The sequence below is a fragment of the Hylobates moloch genome, unplaced genomic scaffold, assembly GCF_009828535.3.
Source record: "Hylobates moloch isolate HMO894 unplaced genomic scaffold, HMol_V3 SCAFFOLD_17, whole genome shotgun sequence".
NCBI classification, from domain to species: Eukaryota; Metazoa; Chordata; class Mammalia; order Primates; family Hylobatidae; genus Hylobates; species Hylobates moloch.
The window spans coordinates 37,120,156-37,140,096 of record NW_026652292.1 but is presented as its reverse complement, the minus strand read 5'-3'; the positions used below and the strand labels follow the sequence as shown (position 1 = coordinate 37,140,096).

Genomic DNA, 19,941 nt, shown 5'->3' with positions numbered 1-19,941 from the left:
TTTTCCAGGCTGTGAGTATATGTAACTAATAGACTGCTGTTCACATCATCTGTTCTGTGTTGGGTGTTATGTGTTTGGTCATCCCCATTACCCTAGGGCAGGAATCCCTCCCTCACCAACAGGGAGAACAGCAAGTGATTAAAACAGATTGGGAAAAATCCCAGATGGAATGCAGATTGTGACAACATAACCTGTCTGGTATGATACATGTATGAAACAACCTCACTGAAAAGAGTGGAGGATGGGCCAGGCTCGGTGGCTCACACCTGTAATCCCAGCACTTTGGGAGGCTGAGGCGGGTGGATCACCTGAGGTTGGGAGTTCACGACCAGCCTGACCAACATGGAGAAACCCCGTCTCTACTAAAAATACAAAATTAGCTGGACGTGGTGGTGCATGCCTGTAATCCCAGCTACTCGGGAGGCTGAGGCAGGAGAATAGCTTGAACTTGGGAGGCGGAGGTTGCAGGATGAGCCAAGATCGTGCCATTGCACTCCAGCCTGGGCAACAAGAGCAAAACTCTGTCTCAAAAAAATAAATAAATAAATAAAAGTGGAGGATGGCCAGGCATTGTGGCTCACACCTGAAATCCCAGCACTTTGGGAGGCTAAGGTGGGTGGATCACTTGGGCCTAGGAGTTCGAGACCAGCCTGGGCAACACAGCGAAACCTCATCTCGCTAAAAAATACAAAAAAATAGCCGGGTGTGGTTGCGTGCGCCTATAGCCCCAGCTACTCTGGAGGCTGAGATGGGAGGGTGGCTTGAACCCAGGAGGTGGAGGTTGCAGTGAGCCAACATTGTGCCACTGCACTCCAGCTGGGGGGACATAGTGAGACCCTGTCTTTCCACAAACAAAAAAAAAAAAAAAGAAAGAAAGAAAGAAAAAGAAAAGAGTGGAGGAAATAACGTGCTTATCTAGGGAAATGGTAGAGTCTAAGATTACCCTTGGAAATGAGTGGAGTCTGTAAGACTAAAGGCAAAAGGAATTGCACCAAAGCACTGGACTTAAGAAGATGATAAAAAAAATTGATACTGACAAGGATAAGGGTTAACAATTTGCATATTTCTATAAATGTACACTTGAACAATTAAGTAAACGGATAGTAGATTATGGAAGCTAGCGTTCTTACTGTTGGAGTGGGAGTTTATAGATAAGCAAAGGTAGGAGGCTAGAACAATCCATGGGGTAGTGGATTAGAATTGATTGTATGGATCAGTATGAAGTCATGTTTAGCTTAACATAGATAAGGATGTGCTATGGTCTGAATGTTTGTGTCCCCCCAAACCTTATATGTTGAAACCTAATCACCAATGTGATAGTATTAGGAGGTGGGGCCCTGAGAGGTGATTAGGTTATAAGGTTAAAGCCTTCATGAGTGGGATCAGTGCCCTTACAGCCAGAGAGCTGCCTTACCCCTTCTACCATGTGAGGACAAAGCAAGAATGCACAATCTATGAACCAGGAAACAGGCCCTCACTAGACACCAAATCTGCCAGCACCTTTATCTTGGACTTCCAGCCTTCAGAACTGTGAGAAATAAATTTCTGTTGTTTATAAGCTACCCAGTGTATAGTGTTTTGTTACAGCAGCTCAATCATATTAAGACAGGATGGTTCCACTGTGGAAATATTTAGAAATATGGATGTTTTCATTGGTTAATACGCACACATCTATTTCTTTGCTCTATCAGCAGATAGGATCTAGATGCAACAGCACTCTAGACACAATGAGCAAACCTAGCACTGAATCTTGGTTTCTATTACTATTCTCCAATAAAAGTAATCAGGACTCCTTGGAGAAATGGCTGATTCTAAAACTAGGGCAAGGGATATACAGAATGGGTCTGGAGCATCTTGTAGTGGCAGAAAGTAAGAAAGTGCTAAACAAAGAAACAATACAAACTATGTTGATGGAGGTATATCAAAGGGATACAGGAGCCAGCTGAAAGCGCACCCAAGGACTAAGGCTGGAATAACTTGAGCAATAAGATAAATTGACATTAGTTTATAATCCAGTGCATAAAATAAGCCCGTGAGTCCACACTGCTATAAATAAATGATTGATTGAATACATAAATAAATTGAAAAGAAGAGACAAATCTTCCACGAAGAATTCCAAATAATTTTGGTAGACATCCCACTCTAGAAAACAGGGAGCATAAATCACCATTTCTTAAGTGTGGGCTGTGCTCACTGACTTCCTTCCAAATATTACATAATAGAAAGGGGAGATAAACAGTAACTTTACATAGAAAAACCTGACAAATAAACCTTAGCCAGGCAACCAAGGTAAACGTCTACAGTGGTAACTCATGTTGACAGTATGTACCCTTGGTATGATATGGACCATTATCTCTGTGTTCTTCCTCCCCCAAACCCATAATACTAGTCTAGTCATGAGAAAAACACCAGAGGAATTCCAACAGAGGGATGCTCTACAAAACAATGGACCAATGCACCACAGAACTGTACAGGTCATCAAAAACAGAGAATGTCTGAGAAATTGTCAGAAGTGCCTAAGGAGACATGGCAACTGTCTTAGCTTGGATGCTGTAATATTGTTATAAAATAAATACATATTTGGGAGGCTGAGCACAGTGGCTCATGCCTGTAATCCCAGCACTTTGGGAGGCTGAGGAGGGTGGATCACCTGAGGTCAGGAGTTCGAGACCAGCCTGATCAACATGGAGAAACCCTGTCTCTACTAAAAATACAAAATTAGCCATGCGTGGTGGCGCATGCCTGTAATTCCAGCTACTCGGGAGGCTGAGGCAGGAGAATTGCTTGAACCCGGGAGGCAGAGGTTGCGGTGAGCTGAGATTGCGCCATTGCACTCCAGCCTGGGTGACGAGCGAAACTCCGTCTCAAAAAAAAATATATATATATATGTATGTGTATGTATGTATGTGTGTGTATATATATGTATGTGTTTATATATATTTGGTCTCTGCTGCTGGTTCCTAAAGCACTCATAAACAGGGGCACCAGGAAAATCTTTTCTTCTAATATTTGGTCTTTGTCTTCATTTCCTGACATGAAGCTCCTAAATCTCTTGGAATTTCCTGGGTGATAGGAACATTTTTTGTTCTAATAAGGCAACTTTTGATGGGCTCATGGACAGCCTTCACGATGGAGGCTGGGTACCAAGGGAGCCAACTATGGAATTAGAGGATTGAAACTTTTCTGTCCTACCTCCCAACCTCTGGAGAGGGGAGAGGGGCTGAAGGTTGAGTTTATTACCCATGGCCAATGATGTAATCACTCATGCCTACTTAATGGATCCTCCATAAAAATCCAGAAGGACAGTGTTTGGAGAGTTTCCGGACTGCTGGATATGTGGAGGTTCCTGGGGGGTGGTGTGCCTTGAGAGGGCATGGAAGCTCCATGCCCCTTCCCAGATGCTTTGCCCTATGAATCTCTTCCATCCAGCTATTCATCTGTATCCTTTGTAATAATATCCTTTATAATAAACCAGTAAACATAAGTAAACTGTTTCTCTGGGTTCTGTGAGTGCTTTACAAATTAAAAGAACCTGAGGAGGGGGTTGTGGGAACCTCTGATTATACCCAGTTGGACAGAAACATATACAAGTCACAACCTGGAGTTGTGGGGGTGTAGAGTCTTACAAGACTGAACGCTTAACCTATGGGATCTGGCATTACCTCTAAGTAGACAGAGATAGAAATAAGTCAGAATGGAATTATAGGACATGCAGTTGGTGTCTGCTGGAGAATCTGGTGTCAAAAGTGTTGTATTGAGTGGTGTTTGAAACTATAAAAAAGTTTTGTTTTTTTTTTTCCCTATCTCATTCAGTTGCTGTAACAGAATACCATAGACTGGGTGGCTTTTTAAACAACAGAAATTTCTCACAGTAATGGAAGCTGCAAGTTTGAGATCAGGGTGCCAGTATGGTTGGGTTCTGATGCGGGCCTCCTTTGGGTTTGCAGACTGCTGACTTCTTGTTGTAGCCTCATGTGGTGAAAGGAAAGAGCCAGAGACTTCTCTGGAGTCACTTTCATTTATGAGGGCTCTACCTTCATGACCTAATTACCCCCCAAAGATCCACCTCCTAATATAATCACATGGAGAATTAGAATTTCAATACATGAATTTTGGGAGGGACACAAACATTCAATCCATAACATCTAAATATAAGACAAGGCTCGGAGCAGTGGCTCATGCCTGTAATCCCAGCACTTTGGGAGACCAACGCAGGTGGATCACAAGGTCAGGAGTTCCAGACTAGCCTGGCCAACATGGTGAAACTCCGTCTCTACTAAAAATACAAAAATTAGCACTGCTACAGGTGGCACACGCCTATAGTCCCAGCTACTCGGGAGGCTGAGGCACAAGAATCGCTTGAACCCAGGAGGCAGAAGTGGCAGTGAGCCAAGATTCCGCCACTGCACTCCAACCTGGGCGACAGAGCGAGACTCCAATCTAAAAAATAAATAAATAAATACATACATAAATACATAAAGTATCCTGGATGGGATTCTAGAACAAAAAAAGGACCTTAGGTAAAAACTAAGGAAGTTGGAATAAAGTGAAGACTTTAGTTACTCATAATATATCAACATTGATTGGTTCATAAATCATAACAAATGCACTAAAGAATGTAAGGTGTTGATAATTGGGAAAACTGCGTGTAGGGTATATGATAACTCTGTATTAGTTTCACAATTTTTCTGTAAATCTAAAGCTGTCCTGAAAAATGAAGTCTATTTTCAAAAAGCATTTGGGAAGGCCGGGCACTGTGGCTCATGCCTGTAATCCCAGTACTTTGGGTAGCTGAGGTGGGCGGATCGCCTGAGGTCAGGAGTTCGAGACCAGCCTGGCCAACAGGGTGAAACCCCATCTCTACCAAAGATACAAAAATTAGCCAGTCATGGTGGCATGCATCTGTGGTCCCAGCTACTTGGGAGGCTGAGGTGGAAGGATCACTCGAGCCTGGGAGGCAGAAGTTGGAGTGAGCTGGAATCCTGCCACTGCACTCCAGCCTGGGTGACAGAGTGAGACTCCATCCCCCAAAAACAAAACAAAACAAACAAACAAACCAAAAAGTATTTGGGAAGCTTAGAGAATAATATCCAGCAAAGTAAGTAAGTAATAAACAAGGAAATAAGGATCTTAGGGGAAGGAAAGTAAGATAAATCAAGGGATGAGGTTAGAATACTAAAATGCATGCCTTTAAGTGACTACATCTTTGTTAGAGTTAGCTGTCAATGTGAGTCAGCTGAATTGAAAAAACTTTGCAGATTTGTTTCTTAGAACATCCCCCAGGGCCTGAGGCTAGAGGGCAGCAGCACAAGGTTGGAGGGAGATGAGCTGGGCCAGCTGCACAGGAGGTAATCTATAAGTGATATTATACACACCACCACCACCACTCCCACCCGCCCCCGGAGGCCTGAAAACATCACTAGAATTTCTATTTACCTGAGCTTCTTACCTGAGCTCTTCTCAGAGGGATGTGGTTAAACAGATCTACTTTGACAAACCACTTGGTCAGGGGCGGATAAAACTCCCCAACCCACAAATACACATCTAAGAAGTCAGGGTCTGGTTACCACAAGGTCATTGTTCGCTGGGACACTGATCCAGCAGTCCTCTTTCTCTGCCTTTCCACTCAAATAAATGTTGGACAGATTTTTTTTTTTTCTTTTGAGACAGAGTCTCGCTGTGTAGCCCAGGCTGGAGTACAATGGCACGATCTTGGCTCACTGCAACCTCTGCCTCAAGCGATTCTCCTGCCTCAGCCTCCCGAGTAGCTGGGACTACAGGTGCGTGCCACCATGCCTGGCTAATTTTTTGTATTTTTAGTAGAGATGGAGTTTCACTGTGTTAGCCAGGATGGTCTCGATCTCCTGACCTTGTGATCCGCCCGCCTCGGCCTCCCAAAGTGCTGGGATTGCAGCTGTGAGCCACCGCACCCAGCTAATGTTGGATAGATTTTTAATTAATTTTGTTTTAAAGGAGACCAAATTCCTGGTTTGAATGGAGAGTCAAATAATTAGCTTACTAAAGACATCTACATGTTTATCAGCTCTTTGTACTACCAAAGTATAAGTCAGTAAAAGCAATTCTAATGGTGACCAAAAAACAGGACAAATTACTCTCCCTTGCTGATGGTCTCAAATGATCCAAGGGTACAGTTTAGACTATCAGCATATTCTTCAGGTGCCCATCCAAGGATATACTTTCTCTTAGCTGATAAGAATAGGGCACCAAAGAATTTAGTTACGTCTTCTGGCAAATGAATATACTTTGTACTGCTGATTATGTATAGATACATACATCTGATAATCAGCAAGTCAAGTGAGGGGTGGGCAGGGTTGATATCAACACTAAAGAATCCAACCAGGACTAACCAACCACATCCGCATGGAGACGGGTCAACAGAGTCCTTGTGAACGGTGCCAAGATGTTCCCTAGAAGACAGTTCTGGGAAAACTGAGTGGCTCACGCCTGTAATCCCAGCACTTTGGGAGGCCGAGGCGGGTGCATCACAAGGTCAGGAGTTCCAGACCAGCCTGACCAACATAAGTGAAACCCCATTTGTACTAAAAATACAAAAATTAGCCGGGCATGGTGATGCACACCTGTAGTCCCAGCTACTTGGGAGGCTGAGGCAGGAGAATCACTTGAAACCGGGAGAAGGAGGTTGCAGCGAGCCGAGATCATGTCACTGCACTCCAGCCTGGGCGACAGAGCAAGACTCCGTTTCAAACAAAAAACCAAAAACAAAAAATAGGTCTGGGCCTGTTCTATAAGGGCAACTGAGCTTAAAATTCATCACTGTGAAGGGGTTGCAAATATCTTAGCCTAAAATAATTTTAAGACCCAGTGCGGTGGCTCACACCTGTATCCCAGCACTTTAAGAAGCTGAGGCAGAATTCCTTTAGCCCAGGAGTTGAAGACCAGCTTGGGGAACATAGTGAGACCCCATCTCTACAAAAAATTTAAGAAATGAGCTGGGCATGGTGGCACATGCCTGTGGTCCCAGCTACTCAAGAGGCTGACATGAGAGGATCTGTTGAGTCCCGAGGCTGAGGCTGCAGTGAGCCATGATCACACCCACTGCACTGCAGCCTGGGCGACAAAGCAAAAGCCTGTCTCTTTCTAAATCAGGAGCTAGAAATCATCTATCATAGGTAAGGGGAGACAGTTTTCTACAAGCTAATTTTAATCACTGTAACTTCTTGGGGAGCTTCTAATATGAATGGACTGCTGTTCTGTCTCTTCCACAGGTTTGTATTGCTTCAGGATCCTTTAATTATCCACGTTTTCTTAGTAAGTGCTTTGTCCTTGGATCCCTTTATAAAGTGGAGAGACCACATCCATATTCGTTGCTCCACTTCATCTGCCATCTGTTCGGTGATGACAATCTATAACACTGGGCTGACTTTTAAAAGAAATTAATAAGTGTTTTATTGATATATAATATTTCTACATATTTATGGGACACATGTGATGTTTTGTTGCATGCATAGAATATGTAACGATCAACTCAGGGTATTTAGGATATCTAGCATTTTGAGTATTTATTATTTCTATGTGTTGTAAACATTTCAGATGATCTCTTTAAACTATTTTGAAATATATAATACATTGTTAACCATTAGACTGACTTATCTTTGGAGTTATAGACCTGCATGACCAGTATCATCATGGATATCTTTACCTCTTTACCTGAAGTCTCTTTGATGTTTTTTTTGTTTGTTTGTTTGTTTTGTTTTGTTTTGTTTTTTGAGATGGAGTCTCGCTTTGTCACCCAGGCTGGAGTGCAGTGGCACAATCTCGGCTCACTGCAACCTCCACCTCCCGGGTTCAAGCGATTCTCCTACCTCAGCTTCCCAAGCAGCTGGGACTACAGGTGCGTGCCACCACGCCTGGCTAATTTTTTCTATTTTTTGTAGAGAAGGGGTTTCACCATGTTAGTCAGGATGGTCTTGATCTCCTGACCTTGTGATCCACCCGCCTTGCCCTCCCAAAGTGCTGGGATTACAGGCGTGAGCCACCAAACCCGGCCTTTTTGATGTCTTAATGTTACAAATACTCGTAACTTCAGTTGAACACCCATTCCTCTAAAATCCTACCTGAATCCTGGGAGGTGATTAAGATTCCTTCCTGGACGGGCGCAGTGGCTCATGCCTGTAATCCTAGCACTTTGAGAGGCCGAGGCAGGTGGATCACAAGGTCAGGAGTTCGAGACCATCCTGGCTAACACAGTGAAACCCCGTCTCTACTAAAAATACAAAAAATTAGCTAGGCATGGTGGCGGGTGCTTGTAATCCCAGCTACTTGGGAGGCTGAGGCAGGAGAATCTGGTGTACCTGGGAAGCGGAGGTTGCAGTGAGCAGAGATTGTGTCACTGCACTCCATCCTGGGCAACAGAGTGAGACTTCATCTCAAAAAAAAAGATTCCTTCCTTTCCCTCTCTATGCACATCACTCCATTCCTTCCTTTCTAATTCCACTTTACGAATAGGTGTTGAGTTTTTCCTTTTCGTACGTGGTGGCTGCCTCATTTCTTCATTAGGTGATTGCAAGTTTCCTAATTTACCACTTTGGTCTTGTTCTTCTCTAATCTATATCCTCCAAAATAAAGTCAGAGTTTTTAGAAATTTTTCTAAAAGTTAACTTTTTTGATTCTGTAATATATGCATAAGGCTCTAAATAAAAATTTACAAAGAGTAAACAGAGAAAAGTCTGCCCCTTGCCCCTGACTCTTAGTCACCTAATTTTTCTTCCCAAATGTACCTTACCCACAGCTACCAATTTTGGAGAAAATAATTTATTTCTAAATTGCATCTACTTCACATCTTTCCATGGCTTATCACTCTACAAGATAATGTCCAAACTGAGAAGCACATGAGGCATTTCAGGATTTTGTCTGTTTAACTTTAGTGGGTTTACCTCTCATTTCTTCTAACAAGTCCCTCTGTACATCAGATTCCAGCCCCTGTAACAATTAGCTCTTCCCTAAACAGCCTACTTCCCTCTGATTTTCTTTTTTTTTTTTTTTTTTTGAGATACAGTCTCGCTCTGTCACCCAGGCTGAAGTGCAGTGGCGCGATCTCGGCTCACTGCAACCTCCACCTCCCGGGTTCAAGTGATTCTCTTGCCTCAGCCCCCCTAGTAGCTGGTATTACAGGCGCCCAACACCATGCCCAGCTAAATTTTGTATTTTTAGTAGAGATGAGGTTTCACCATGTTGGCTAGGCTGCTCTCGAACTCCTGACCTTTGGTGATCCGCCCGCCTCGCCTCCCAAAGTGCTGGGATTACAGGCATGAGCTGCCGTGCCCGGCCCCCTCTGTGATTTTATATCTGCTCTTTTTCCTACCTGGAATGCCTTCCCCACGTTCTCTCCATCCCCCATGCCACCTGTTTTCTTTCTTTTGTTTACTTTTTTGTTTTTTTTTTGAGATGGAGTCTCGCTCTCTCACCCAGGCTGGAGTGCGGTGGTGGGATCTTGGCTCACTGCAACATTTGCCTCCCAGGTGCAAGCGATTCTCCTGTCTCAGCCTCCCGAGTAGTGAGATTACAGGTGCACACCGCCATGCCTGGCTAATTTTTTGTATTTAAGTAAAGAAAGAGTTTTACCATGTTGCCCAGGCTGGTCTCAAACTCCTGAACTCAGGCAATCCACCTGCCTCGGCCTCCCAAAGTGTTAGGACTACAGGCGTGAGCCACTGTGCCCAGACTTCTTTACCTTTTTATTTTTATATTTTTGAGACAGGGTCTTTGTCACTCAGGCTGGAGTGCAGTGGCATGAACATGACACACTGCAGCCTTGACCTCCTGGGCTCAGATGATTCTCCCACCTCAGCCTCCTGAGTAGCTGGGACTACAGGCATGCACCACCATGCCTGGCTGATTTTTTGTATTTTTTGTAGAGATGAGGTCTCACAATGTTGCCCAGGCTGGTCTCAAACTCCTGAGCTCAAGTGATCCTCCTGCCTCGGCCTCCCAAAGTGCTGGGATTACAGGCGTGGGCCACTGTGCCTGGGTGGCCTCCCTTTTTTTGCGTGTAGAAAACATCATCTCTTAATACTTCTCCATAAACAGATTCAAGTTAAAGCTTTGGCAGACCTCCACAGATAAAGGTTATCCTGACCTCTCATAATGGTCTTTAGCACCATATATGTTTTCATTTTTATTTATTTTTTAAGAGATAGGGTCTTGCTCTGTCACCCAGGCTGGAGTACAGTGGCATAATCATAGCTCACTGCAGCCTCTACCTCCTGAGCTCAACTGATCCTCACACCTCAGCCTCCAAAGTATCTATGACTATAGGTGTGCACCACCAGACTCAGCTAATTTTGAATTTATTTTTTTTTGTAAAGACAGAATCTCACTACATTGCCTAGACTTGTGTTTTTATTATAGCACCTATAACATTGCTTTGTCTCCTGTTAGAAGGCAGAACCACGTTCCTTTGTTTTTTAAGTCCCTAGGATCTAGCAAATTGCCCAGTACATAGTGTTTGTTTAACAAAAATAAAATATTAGTTACAATGTAGCTACAAGTAAGCTAAGGAAATATTAGGCTGCATTAATAGCAGTGTAGTACTCAGAAGTTTTAGTTCCAGCCACCATATTTAGAGATAGTCATTGGAGAAGTTTAATATCCACCTGGAAGTGTAGAGTCTAGTAATGCTGTAATGACCTTGAGAAGAAAAGACTCCGAGGAGGCACCTGCTCCCTTACAATGTCTAAAGGGCTAGAGAGGAAGCAGCTAACTGCTAACCACACAGTTCCTCCATGAGGCTGGACATTCTCCACCACAGTGTTGCTATGTCTTCATCAGTGCTGAGATGTACTGTAATTTATTTGTACTAATAAAAGCTACAGTACTTAAGTTTGCAAACAATTTACTTTTTCCCTACTTTTTTTTTTTTTTTTTTGAGACAGAGTTTTACTCTTGTTGCCCAGGCTGGAGTGCAATGGCACGATCTCAGCTCACTGCAACCTCTGCCTCCCGGGTTCAAATGATTCTCCTGTCTCAGCCTCCTGAGAAGCTGGGGTTACAGGCACATGCCACCACACCCAGCTAATTTTGTATTTTTAGTAGAGACCGGGTTTCTCCATTTTGGTCAGGCTGGTCTCGAACTCTTGACCTCAGGTGATCTGCCCGCCTCGGCCTCCCAAAGTGCTGGGATTACAAGTGTCAGCCACTGCGCCCGGTCTGCTTTTCCCCCACTTAAACTAAAAAGGAGTCAAGTAAGTATACTTCTATAGGCCAGGCTTGGTGGCTCATGCCTGCAGTCCTAGCACTTTGGGAGTCTGTGGTGGGAGGATCGCTTGAGGCCAGAGGTTCTAGACTGGCCTCGTTAATATAGGGAGATCCCCATCTCTACAACAAATGAAATGAAAAATAGTCGGGTGTGGTGGTGCACACCGTAAGTCCTAGCTACTCTCTCGAGGCTGAAGTAGGAGGAATGCTTGAGTCCAAGAGTTCGAGGTTACAGTGAGCTGTGATCTAACCACCGCACTCTAGCCTGGGCAACAGAAGAAGTGCCTCTTAAAAAAAAAAAAGTTACTTCTCTAGTGTAACTCCTGCCCACTTATATTCCAATACATTTTACTGAGATGGGGTAGAGTTACAACAGATAGGTCCGGAAACTGAGAGTAAGCCACAGTCTACCTTATCTTTGCTTTCCCCTGGTAGAATGTTGAGTATGTGAATATTCTCTCTCCTGGATGGGTGGGGGATGGTGGAATATAGATGACTGCTACTGTAGACCATGAGCTCTTTCAAGGTAGGGACCATGACTTTTCGTTTTTTAGAAAAATGAAATTTTCTATAGCGTCTGGCAGTTAACAAAAGCTTTAAGAATGAAGGAAGTGAACATTTGGGGATAGATCAATGGGAGAATGAAAGGAAGACAGGGTGGAAGAAAATGTGACAAAAAATTTAAAAAGGTAATTAAGAGAAAAAGCAAAGGAATACAGGAGGCTTCTTAAGACAGTAGTCTTACAAACAGTGAATTGGATTCAGTTTTTAACTCAACATGAATGGAAACAAAACCAAAATTAAAACACTGAGCAATTAAAGCTGCTTTAAACAGAGACTATGGGAAACTGGATAAGATGATGTCTAAGTTTCTATCCAATTTTTTGATCCATAATTCTAGGTTTTATCTCCCCAACAATGCTTTTAAGTGTAAATGCCATTTAATGACTATTTATTAAATAGAATTATAATCTACAACAGCACAAAGCAGAAACAAACCGATGTTTCTACTAAAAAAAAAAAAAGATTATGTTACTTTCTTGAGTTTTCATAGTTTCATGAAGAGACTGGCAAATGGATTTGCAAAACCCAGCTTCAGTTTGTTCCCTTGCAACATGCTCAGTGAGTGGTACACAGATGAGGTACTTTGCGATCTTTTCCTTTTTTTTTTTTTCCCCTAGGGGCACTCTCCCACCCTTGGGCCTGAGAAGAGATGTTGTCAGATCTTTTTCTTTCAGGTTAGAAGAAATGGCAGAACTTTCCTGGGTTAAATTCTAGATATAATAAAAACTTAAAGTAATTTAAGGTGCTATTTGGGGAGGGGAGGGAGTTTAAGGTTCCCTGCCCAACACGGGAATCCAGAGAGCTATTTCTGTTTTACAGAGATCCAAAATCCAAAAATTCTGCTTTACAGAGATGCCTTGTGTAGAAACTCACAAGGCAAACAGATAAAAGTGAAAAAGCCAGACACCAAAAGTTACAACAGTAACCACTATAACCACCTGCCCCCCAAATACATCAGTAATCAAAGATTTCTTAACTTTTTGCCCTTCAAACAATGTGCAGTCCTCAATACAGTAGGAACTTGATTAAGGCTAGCTGGAACTGTTTCCTGCTTATCTGGTGTAATTCTAAGCTCAAAGGCAGAAACTTTTGCTTCCCCTGCAATATCTTCCTTGGAACAAAACAGTGCCTAATGCGTGTTACTTTGATTTCAGAAACAGAGAGGCGAAAATCAGGAGAGTTGAGTAATTGATTTTTGTGGGATTAAAAATGACATTTTTAGTTTTTTTCTTTTTTTATACTGTTTTCATGAAGGTACAATTTTTTTGGGGGGCCACTGACATTGGCCCAATGCTATGACATTCCAAAATTGAGAGAATATAAACTTTCTAAAACAGAACACTTGATTTTGACTACTAATTAGAGGAGTGGAATTGAGTAACTCAAACATTTTATGAAAAATAAGCAGACTTTATGCTATGGTATGGTTCCATTTATGTTTATATAATAGACTAAGTATTACTCATTACAAGTACAATACATATTTGTTGATCCGGTTGATGTAACCGTTAAGCCTTGTTCTCAGTCCAAGTGAACGTATACATTTTACTGATAATCTAAAAGTATTAATTCCTATACACCAAAAGATCTGCGTATCATCCCCCTCTTGGAAAACATATTCACTTGCACATATCCCCGGCCTGCTCCTCGCAACAAAGCTTGCTTTGGGGAGGAAATTTCAGGATCACCTCCAGAAGAAAACACTGACAGCGTTCCTAGAGCCATCGTGATGCCCACTAGCAACTTATGGGCTCCAAGCGAAAAAAGAGCGCGGGTTCGTGGCGGGGGGGGGGGGGGGGGGAGCGGGGAGCGGGAAACTCCATCACAGACGCAAGTGAAAACTCCTGCGGCTTCTAGATTCCATCCCAGAAGGAAAGATGAAAACCAAGGTTAGAAAGCAGTGGCAGGGCGGTGTCCCCTGCCTTGCTTTAATTCACGCGGCTCTCGTTAACAAGCCACAGATCTGCATCACTCAAGCTGGCTTCCCAGTCCTCATCTCCCCTCTGGAGTCACCCGGAGAAGGCTCTTCTCCGACCGCAGAGTGGTAATTAGGGAAGATCGCAGCGGGCAGAAACTCCGCCAGAGGAGAAAGGAGCCTGGGGGCGACGGTCCGCCTAATCGTTCCAGGAAGCCCCTCCGCGTGCCGGTGGGCGGGCGCCCAGGCCCGAGGATGCGGGGCGAGGAGGCGGGTACTGGTGATTCTCCTGGCAGCCCCCGCCCGCCCCGCCAGGGGGAGCGTCTGCGCCCGACGGCGGCTGCGGGGCCTGCGCTGGCGGCGCAGGGCGGTGGCTCGGCTCGGCGGCTGCCCTCCCGCGTCCCCACCCCCTCCTCGCCCGCCCCCGGCGCGGCCCTGCCCGCCCCCTCCGCCCCCTCCCGCAGCGCCATGCGCAGACTCAGTTCCTGGAGAAAGATGGCGACAGCCGAGAAGCAGAAACACGACGGGCGGGTGAAGATCGGCCACTACATCCTGGGTGACACGCTGGGGGTCGGCACCTTCGGCAAAGTGAAGGGTGAGAACCCGCGGGACGAGGCTCGGCCCCAGCTGGGGAGCCGCACGACTTCCGCTTTCCGCACCTCTTCATCTTCCCCCGTCCGCTGCGTCCCTTCTTTCCACGGCTGGGCAGCCCCTGTCCCGGATCCTGCGGGAGCTCTCCCCAACCGCCGCGGGGCTGCGGCGCGGCCAGCACAGGCCGGGTGGGGGTGGGGTGGGGGCCAGTCGCCATGGCGACGGCGCCGCGGCCGGAGGGGCTGGTAGGTGCGAGGGGCTGGGATGCGAAGGTGCAAACTTTCCCAGGCGGGGCAGGCGGGCGGCGCGGCGCGCTCTGGGTGCTGGGAGGGGGCGCCGGGCGCGATCCCCGGGGAGGCGGCCTCTTGTGCGCCCGGGTTGTGCTCCCTTGGCTCAGGGCCAGCCCATCGCTTCCTTGGCGGTCCTCGGCGTTGTCCGTATTTCCGTCCTCTGTAGGAGGCTGTCGATTTACCGGCCCCTGCTGTTTCCCGAGTGCGAAATGTGTTTCCGCAGAAGTAAGGTTTCTTTGTGGGTAGCCTACATCATTTTTTTTAAAGGCCATGTCGTCGGAAAAGATCACTGGTTTCCTTCGGAGCAGTTAGTGAATATAAACTGGTTCAGTATTTGCGATGCATGGTTTACGTTCTGAATGAGACTGTGCCTTTAGTGTTTCCGAATTAACAGGAGTTTCTCCGTGCGAAACTTGGTTGTTAGTTCAGATGTTGCCTCCAGATAGTATTTATTACTTTATTAGTACAGTTCGTTTCCACTTATTTTCAAAGGTTATTTGTATTCTAATAAACGCTTTAAGTGCACATCATTTGAACTTTTGTTTTAAGAAAGGTGTATTGGGTGCATTGTACACCATTCGGGTGAAGGGTACGCTAAAAGCCCAGACTTCACCACTATGCAGTTCATCTATGTAACCAAAAGCCACTTGTACCCCTAAAGCTATTGAAATTAAAAGAAAAGTGTGGACTCTTTCAAAACAATATTCTGGAAATAAGCTTGCTTTACAGTCCACCAATTCTGGCAAAAAACGTTTAATTGCAAGTTTTGTGAGGCATGATTTTTTTTTCTTTAACATATTTGACTTTGCTCTAAGGGATGCAGAGAAAGGAAGTTTGGAACTGATAAAAATAATTCATGCATTGGCTTTGGATAAATAATAGACGGACTTGCATATACTGAGTTCTTGGTAAATATTGACTTGAAAGAAAAAAAGTTTGCTAAAGTCTGTACGGTAACTCAACTGAGCCTTACTCTTCCAGAGCTAAACATTTTCTGATTTTATTTAGGGTTAGAAGAGAAGAACCCTTCCTTCCCTTGTCATTTTCTGAGTCATAGAATTGGAAAATTGTTGTATATCCCACAGGGAAGCAACTGCCTGAACCTTCTTATGAAAATCGGCAAGGCGGACAATGTCAGGAGGAAGTAAGGAGCAAATGCCAGAATTGGGTAATAACAGCTCTTAGGACAGGTCCATATAAGGCCAGTAAGATGTTTTTTACCCTGGAAGTTTTAACTTTATCTTTGGCTATGATATTTCTTGTTAGCAATTACAAACTACTTTTTAGTTTACAAGTGTTTGTAAAAAAAAAAAAAAATGTTCATTTTTGCCCCCACCCCTTCCCAGAGTTCTGCCTGGATTAGGGTGTTCATCATTCCCCTAATATAGACTTGAATGCTTGCATAAAGTCAGGTCTTTTTTTTTTTTTTCTTTTTTCTTTTCTTTTTTTTCCCGAGACGGAGTCTTGCTCTGTTGCCCAGGCTGGAGTGCCGTGTGGTGCGAACTTGGCTCATTGCAACCTCCGCTTCCCGGGTTCAAGCAGTTCTTCTGCCTCAGCCTCCTGAGTAGCTGGGATTACAGGCACCCACCACCACACCCGGCTAATTTCATATTTTTAGTAGAGATGGGGTTTCACCATGTTGGCCCGGCTGGTCTCGAGCTCCTGACCTCAGGTGATCCACCCATCTCAGCCTCCCAAAGTGCTGGGATTACAGGCGTGAGCCACCGTGCCCGGCCAGGTCTATTTTCGTATTTGCTAAGTGGTTTTTGGCATGGCAGGTAGTAAAGCAAGAAGAGATTTTTCATCTTCTGGATTTGATCTGTGATATGGCTGTGACATGAATGTCTCCAGTGACTTTGCTGTTTCTTAACCTTCACTTCTCCACCCACATGAACTTCTCTTGGATTACCATATTATGTTAAAGTCAACAAACTCTCCAAATGTACAAAGGCCAATATTAGTCCAAGGATCATAGGTTTCATAGATACGGTTAAATCTGTTCATAATCACATTTGTTGATGTTGATCAGAATCTTTAACCTGTTCATTTTTCAAGTTAACAGTTGGGATGCTTTTTGCCACAAGTAATAGAAAATCCAGCTTCACCTAGTAAAGAACTTATCTGTGGTTTTCTCTCCACAGATAAGTCCTTCCAGCAGGGAAGGCCAGCATACCTCTTATGAGTCTCATTGGTGCATCCAGTCCCTCTGGCTAGGAATGCCATGTGCCAATTGGCTTATGCTTGTATTCCTAAGCAGGCATTAGCAAGGAGGATGGCATTGCCCTTGGAGGAATATGACCCACCCTTTGATGTGTGTGCAAGAGAGGTGGGTGGGTGGGAGACATCTTCTTTTTTTAAAAATTTGTTTTATTTTTTAAATTTTTCTTTAAGTTATTGGGGTACAGATGGTATTTGGTTGCATGAGTAAATTCTTTAGTGGTGATTTGTGAGATTTTGGTGCACCCATCACCCGAGCAGTATACACTGCATCATATTTGTAGTCTGTTATCTCTCACCCCCCTCCCACTCTTCAAGTCCCCAGAGTCCACTGTATCATTCTTAGGCCTTTGCGTCCTCATAGCTTAGCTCCCACATATCAGTGATTAGAACATATTATGTTGGTTTTCCATTCCTGAGTTACTTCACTTAGAATAATAGTCTCCACTCTTATCCAAGTCACTGCAAATGATGTTAATTCATTCCTTTTTATGGCTGTGTAGTATTCCATCGTGTGTGTGTGTGTGTGTATACACCACAGTTTCTTTATCCATACGTTGAGTGATGGGCATTTGGATTGGTTCCACAATTTTGCAATTGTGAATTGTGCTGCTATAAACATGCATGTGCAAGTATCTTTTTCAAATAATGACTTCTTTTCAGAAGGGATTGCTGGATCAAATGGTAGTTCTACTTTTAGTTCTTTAAGGAATATCCACACTGTTTTCCATAGCAGCTGTACTAGTTTACATTCCCACCAGCAGTGTAGAAGTGTTCCCTGTTCACCCTTTTCAACAAATGGTGCTGGGATAATTGGCCAGCCACATGTAGGAGAATGAAACAGGATTCTCATCTCTCAACCTTATACAAAAATCAACTCAAGATGGATTAAGGACTTAAACCTAAGACCTGAAACTGTAAAAATTCTAGAAGATAACATTGGAAAAACCCTTCTAGACATTGGGTTAGGCAAGGATTTAATGACTAAGAACCCAAAAGCAAATGCAGTAAAAACAAAGATAAATAGCTGGGACCTGATTAAACTGAAGAGCTTTTGCACAGGAAAAGGAACAGTCAGCAGAGTAAACAGACAACCCACACAGTGGGAGAAAATCTTCCTAATCAATACATCTGAAAAAGGACTAATACCCAGAATCCACAATGAACTCAAATAAATCAGAAAAAAACAAACAGTCCCATCAAAAAGTGGGCTAAGGACATGAATAGACAGTTCTCAAAAGAAGATATACAAATGGCCAACAAACATGAAAAAATGCTCAGCATCACTAATGATCAGGGAAATGCAAATCAGAACCACAATGTGATACCACCTCACTCCTGCAAGAATGGCCATAATCAAAAAATCAAAAAGCAGTAGATAGATGTTAGTGTGCATGTGGTGAACAGGGAACAGTTTTGTTTTTTTTTTTTTTTTTGGGAGCATTTTCCTTTTTTTCCCCCAGGCGGGGGGCAGAGGGTGCAATGACAGCTCATTGCAACCTCTGCCTCCCGAGTTCAAGTGATTCTTCTGCTCCACCTTCCCTAGTAGCTGGGATTACAGACGTGTGCCACCACATCCTACTAATTTTTGTATTTTTAGTAGAGGTGGGGTTTCACCATGTTGGCCAGGCTGGGCTCGAACTCCTGACCTCAGGTGATCCCACCAGCCTCGGCCTCCCAAAGTGCTGGGATTACAGGCCTGAACCACCGTGCTGGGCCGGGAGACATCTTCTAAGTACTTGGATAGTGTGGGGGGACAGGGTAGACACCTACACATAAATGGGTGTTGTTAGGAGAGAGAAAGGGGGACATGGATACTCAGTGAACAGGCAGAAATGGCCACTATCGTGGTGATGTTGGTAATTAACACCAACAGCCTTAATTATGCAAGAGTTCTTGCAAATAATAGGGTTAGCCATAAATTTAGACAAGTTGGAATAAAGAAAGCTTTAAAAATTAGTTACACATATTAGTAAATTTAACATGAAGAGGGATCTAATAAAATATATGATACTGATACGCAGAAAAAGTCTCAGTATGATATTCCAGGCTTATAGGAAATTTAATTTTGCGGGGAGAGTAGGCTGGAAGTTCGGAGTGATTGTTTCCTGTTATAGGCCAAAAAATTTGTTTGGTTACTTAGTGGTAGCATTTTGAGAGGAAAGTTTACCGAAAACTAGGGTTATTTTGTGATTATGCTTGAATTGTCTCTGTTGTTTCCAAGGCATCTTTTTTTTTTCCTTCTACTTATCAAGATGTTAGGTTCCATGCCCTTGTGGGCCTTCCCTCTGCCCAAAAAAAGCATGGATGAGCAAAGAGTCATATCATTAAAATGGCAGTCTTTGTTAGTTTTTCTAGAGAAGATGATCTCTTTGGTAGGCTGGGTGTATCTTCGGCAAATGAGTTGTTTATACATATAAACTATTAAGTTGGTAAGTCTTTCTTTTTTTTTTTTTTTTTTGAGATGGAGTTTCACTCTTGTCGCCCAGGCTGGAGTGCAATGGTGCGATCTCAGCTCACTGCAACTTCCACCTCCTGGGTTCAAGCGATTCTCCAGCCTCAGCCTCCCAAGTGGCTGGGATTATAGGCGCCCACCACTACGCCCAGCTAATTTTTTTTTGTATTTTTAGTAGAGATGGGGGTTTCACCACGTTGGCCAGGTTAGTCTTGAACTCCTGACCTCAGGTGATCCACCCACCTCAGCCTCCCAAAGTGCTGGGATTACAGGCATGAGCCACCACGCTTGGCCTAAGTTCGTAAGTATTTCTGTGTAAAACTGCAATTTCAGCTACATAGGTAACTGTACTCCTTGTGAATGAATCATAGTAGAAGTTATTTAAAAATTCCTTTAAGTAAAACATATAAACTTGAACTAGAGCTATATACATCAGTGTGAATGAATCTTAAAAATATAAGGTTAGACCTCGAAAGCAAGTGCATAAGAATATGTATAGTCTGCTGTTATTTATATAAATTTTAGAAACTTACAGAACCACTCATACAATGCTGGTAGAGTATAAATTGGTATCCTACCTCTACATGAGAGAGTGACAGCATTTATTAAAATTAACCTAACAACTCAACTTCTAGGAATTATTCTATAGATGTACTCATGTGTATGAAATAATG

At 43.8% G+C, this 19,941-nt stretch overlaps 1 protein-coding gene across 2 annotated transcripts in view; it reads left to right on the top strand.

The window, feature by feature from the left end:
- Nucleotides 1–13,996: 13,996 nt before the first annotated feature.
- The window catches only part of PRKAA1 (protein kinase AMP-activated catalytic subunit alpha 1), a 36,196-nt gene continuing 30,251 nt past the window's right edge, over nt 13,997–19,941 (top strand). For both annotated transcript variants that reach the window (XM_032135202.2, XM_032135204.2), the window contains exon 1: nt 13,997–14,309. In XM_032135202.2, the coding sequence (XP_031991093.1) occupies nt 14,183–14,309 (127 nt within the window). In that variant the 5' untranslated portion in view covers nt 13,997–14,182. The remainder of the gene's footprint in view (nt 14,310–19,941) is intronic.